This window comes from Portunus trituberculatus, chromosome 43 (assembly GCF_017591435.1).
Source record: "Portunus trituberculatus isolate SZX2019 chromosome 43, ASM1759143v1, whole genome shotgun sequence".
Taxonomy (NCBI): domain Eukaryota; kingdom Metazoa; phylum Arthropoda; class Malacostraca; order Decapoda; family Portunidae; genus Portunus; species Portunus trituberculatus.
Window position 1 is genome coordinate 5,801,596 of NC_059297.1, and position 3,657 is coordinate 5,805,252.

The following is a 3,657-nucleotide window of genomic DNA, read 5'->3' on the forward strand; positions in this document are numbered from 1 at the left end:
GGTGTTGATGAAAATATGCAGGTAACTGAAGAATTTGTGGAATTAGTACCAATGAAAGGAACAACAACAGGGGATGATATATTTGTGAGTTTGACTGGTGCACTTGATAGGATAGGTGTTGACTGGAAGAAAACTGTGAGTCTGACAACAGATGGAGCATCTCAAATGGTTGGTAGAAAGGCTGGCGTGACAGCAAAGTTAAAGGAAAAACTACTCACCCTGAATTCAGACCATCAAATTCACAGTGTTCATTGCATAATTCACAGGGAAGTGCTTTGCAGTAAAATATTAAAGATGGATCACGTTATGGATGTTGTTGTCAAGGCAGTAAACTTTATACGAGCGCGAGGTCTGAACCACAGACAGTTCAACTGCCTATTGGAGGAAACTCACTCTCACGGTCTGCCTTATCACACTGATGTTCGTTGGTTAAGCCGGGGAATTGTGCTGAAGCGCTTTTTATGAATTAAGAAGTGAAATACAAAGTTTCATGCATAACAAAGGAAGAAATGTCCAGGAACTGAAAGACTATGATTGGCTTCAAGATTTAGCCTTCATGGCAGATATGACAGAACACTTGAATTTGCTCAATACAAGACTGCAAGGTCGCAATAAATTGGTGACAGACATGCATGAGTCCATTCGTGCTTTTGAGGTGAAGCTCAAACTTTTTGAACGTCAACTAGCAGCGAATAATGCTGCACACTTTCCTACACTGAAATCATTGCAAAGCACACCTGAGTTTCGTGGAATTATCAGCAGATAAAAGTACTGCAACATGATTTCCAAGTTACTGAACGAATTTGGAGAAAGATTTGCAGACTTAAAGAACCTTGAGAGTGATTTCTCGATCTTTCGAAATCCTTTCTCAAGTGTTGATATTGGTACATTCTATCAATATGTTGGGCCAAGATATCCTCGAATCAAATGTTTGGCCTCAAAGATTATGTCAATGTTCGGCAGTACCTATGTCTGTGAGCAACTCTTCTCACTGATGAACTTGAACAAGTCTGGACTCAGGTCTCGGCTCACTAATGAACACCTCAACTCAACACTGAAAGTAGCCATTACTCAATCTCTGGCGCCAAACATAGACGAACTTGTACAGACCAAGAGGTGCCAAGTTTCTGGGAGCAGCACGACCAGGAATTAAGGTAAATGATGCTTCCTTTTCTTTACTGGTTTATCTTTTGGTTACGTGTGTGCAAACGCGAGTGAAGGTAGAATATACTATTATTTTTATTATTATTATTATTATTATTATTATTATTATTATTATTATTATTATTATTATTATTATTATTATTATTATTATTACTATTATTATTATTATTATTATTATTATTATTATTATTATTATTATTATTATTATGTAATTACCTATATATTATTATTATTATTATTATTATTATTATTATTATTATTATTATTATTATTATTATTATTATTATTATTATTATTATTATTATATTATTATTATTATTATTATTATTATTATTATTATTATTATTATTATTATTATCAATAATATTATTATGGTCATACGTGATTATCTGGCCCGCACATTGAATGTGAAGGTAAAATCTGGCCCCTTGGGGTAAATGAGTTTGACACTCCTGCTCCAGTGTGGCCAGCCAAAAGGAATCAAGAAGAAGAAGAAGAAGAAGAAGAAAAAGAAGAAGGAAAAGAAGAAGAAGAAGAAGAAGAAAAATAAGAAGAAAAAGATGAGGAACATGAAGAAGAACAAGAAGAAGAACAAGAAGAACAAGAACAAGAAGAAAAAAGTCTCTACATCTTCCTCCTCCGCCGCGCCGCCTCCTTCTCTTCTTTCTCCTCCTCCTCTTCCTCCTCCTCCTCCTCCTCCTCCTCTTCCTCCTCCTCTTCCTCCTCCTCCTCCATTGCCACCAGTTCATAACCAAGATTCAGTACCGTTCAGTGTCTAATCTTTCCATCCCCTACCCTCTCCGCTCACTGGCTCTCCTCTTTCCTCACACCACCTCCACCTGTGATTGGCTCGCCGTGTCAACTTGTACCGCTGCCTTGTTATCATTTCACGGAGTTCGAGGAGGATATAATATTTTGGGATGTTATTTTTCTAGGATGTTTATATTTAAGACTGGTGTTGATTCCATATGTGGGGTGGTTTCGACTTGAATATGTGAGTGATTTAGACTGAATTCTGATGCTTGGATTTTTTGATGAGAAACTTTTGGGAACCTCCTCTGCTCGCTTCATTCCAACTTTCCGATCTCGCTGTTATTTAAACTTTCTTCCCGACTGTCACTATTTTGCCGATGTCCAATTCCATTTCATCTTGCTTTGACTGGTATCGTGCCGTGACCTGCAGTGTCGGACCGCTTCCAGTAAAAAGCGAGGCACATTTCGTAGTTGGATGAGCGAAATAATTAATGCAGATTTGCGATCAAAGCGGCGGCGACATCAGTTAAACAAACCAAACACGAATTAAACAATTAAATAATCAAATTCATGTCAACATTCCGTAATGACTACATGAAAAAAAAATACTCATATGTAAAGTTTATGATATATTTTACACACACACACACACACACACACACACACAAGGTATCCCGTGAGTACTACATACTTACTACATTCTACATACCTTGGAATTTCATCATTCGAATACTTCTAAGTCGAAAAAAAACTCTACGCACGTATGCTCTGCTTTGCTTAATTTAGCGCGAGATTAACGTGAAAGTTGTGTGCAGCGGTAACTACTCCCCTTGATGAGCCTCTTCCTCCTCCACCCAAACCTTCCTTCCTCCTCGTCTCACTACCTACTCCAGTGGTGTCGCCCGGCATTAACCTCCTCAGTATCAGGACGCGTTTCCATATTCATTCTGGTTACTATTTGGCGATTCTACAAAGCTTCAGAATCTTATGTTGGGATTAAAACAGTGAAGACTCTGGCCATTAATCTTCTAACTTCCATCGACCCTTCTTAATGCAAATAAAATTGTCTAGTCACAACCAAAAATCAAGGTAAAAAAGCGTCCCAGTATTGAAGTGGTTAAGTGATTATCATTTGTATACAATGTCAAAGCCTTATAGGAAATAGCCAACAAATGACATTAAATTCTTGTCTGCGGCAGTGAAGGAAATGTGCAGGTTTCTCCTCACCTCCTCCTCCAGTACTGTAGTTACTAAGTGCTACTTTTTAAACGCCAAATACCAATTCGTACAGCACCACACCGCAACGCAAAGCACAGCAACGCAAAGTACAGCAACACCACGCACAGCAACGCAACACACAGCAACGCGAAATACAGCAACGCAACACAGCAACGCAACACACAGCAACGCAAAGTACAGCAACGCAAAGTACAGCAACACCACGCACATCAACGCAACGCAGAGCAACGCAACACACAGCAACGCAACGCACTACACCACAGCACTGCACCACAACGCACCGCACCACAACACAACGCAAAACAACTTACCACAACGCACCACACCACACCAAACTACACCTAACACGCTCTCTCTCTCTCTCTCTCTCTCTAACAAAAGGTATAGAAATCGAGCATACAAAATACGCCGAGGGAAAGAAGCGTAATTTTCAAAGCATTGACCTGAAACTCGAGCGACAAAAGTCCTGAGACAAGGGCGGCGCGCGGCAAAGAATGAGAA

General features: G+C 39.3%; 1 protein-coding gene across 1 annotated transcript; it reads left to right on the forward strand.

Annotated features, from left to right (window-relative positions):
• The first annotated feature begins 778 nt into the window (after positions 1-778).
• Positions 779-1,153, forward strand: LOC123518404 (general transcription factor II-I repeat domain-containing protein 2B-like). Its single transcript, XM_045279217.1, has one exon. It carries the CDS (start codon positions 779-781, stop codon positions 1,151-1,153), a length of 375 nt encoding a protein of 124 aa, XP_045135152.1.
• The last annotated feature ends 2,504 nt before the right edge of the window (positions 1,154-3,657 follow it).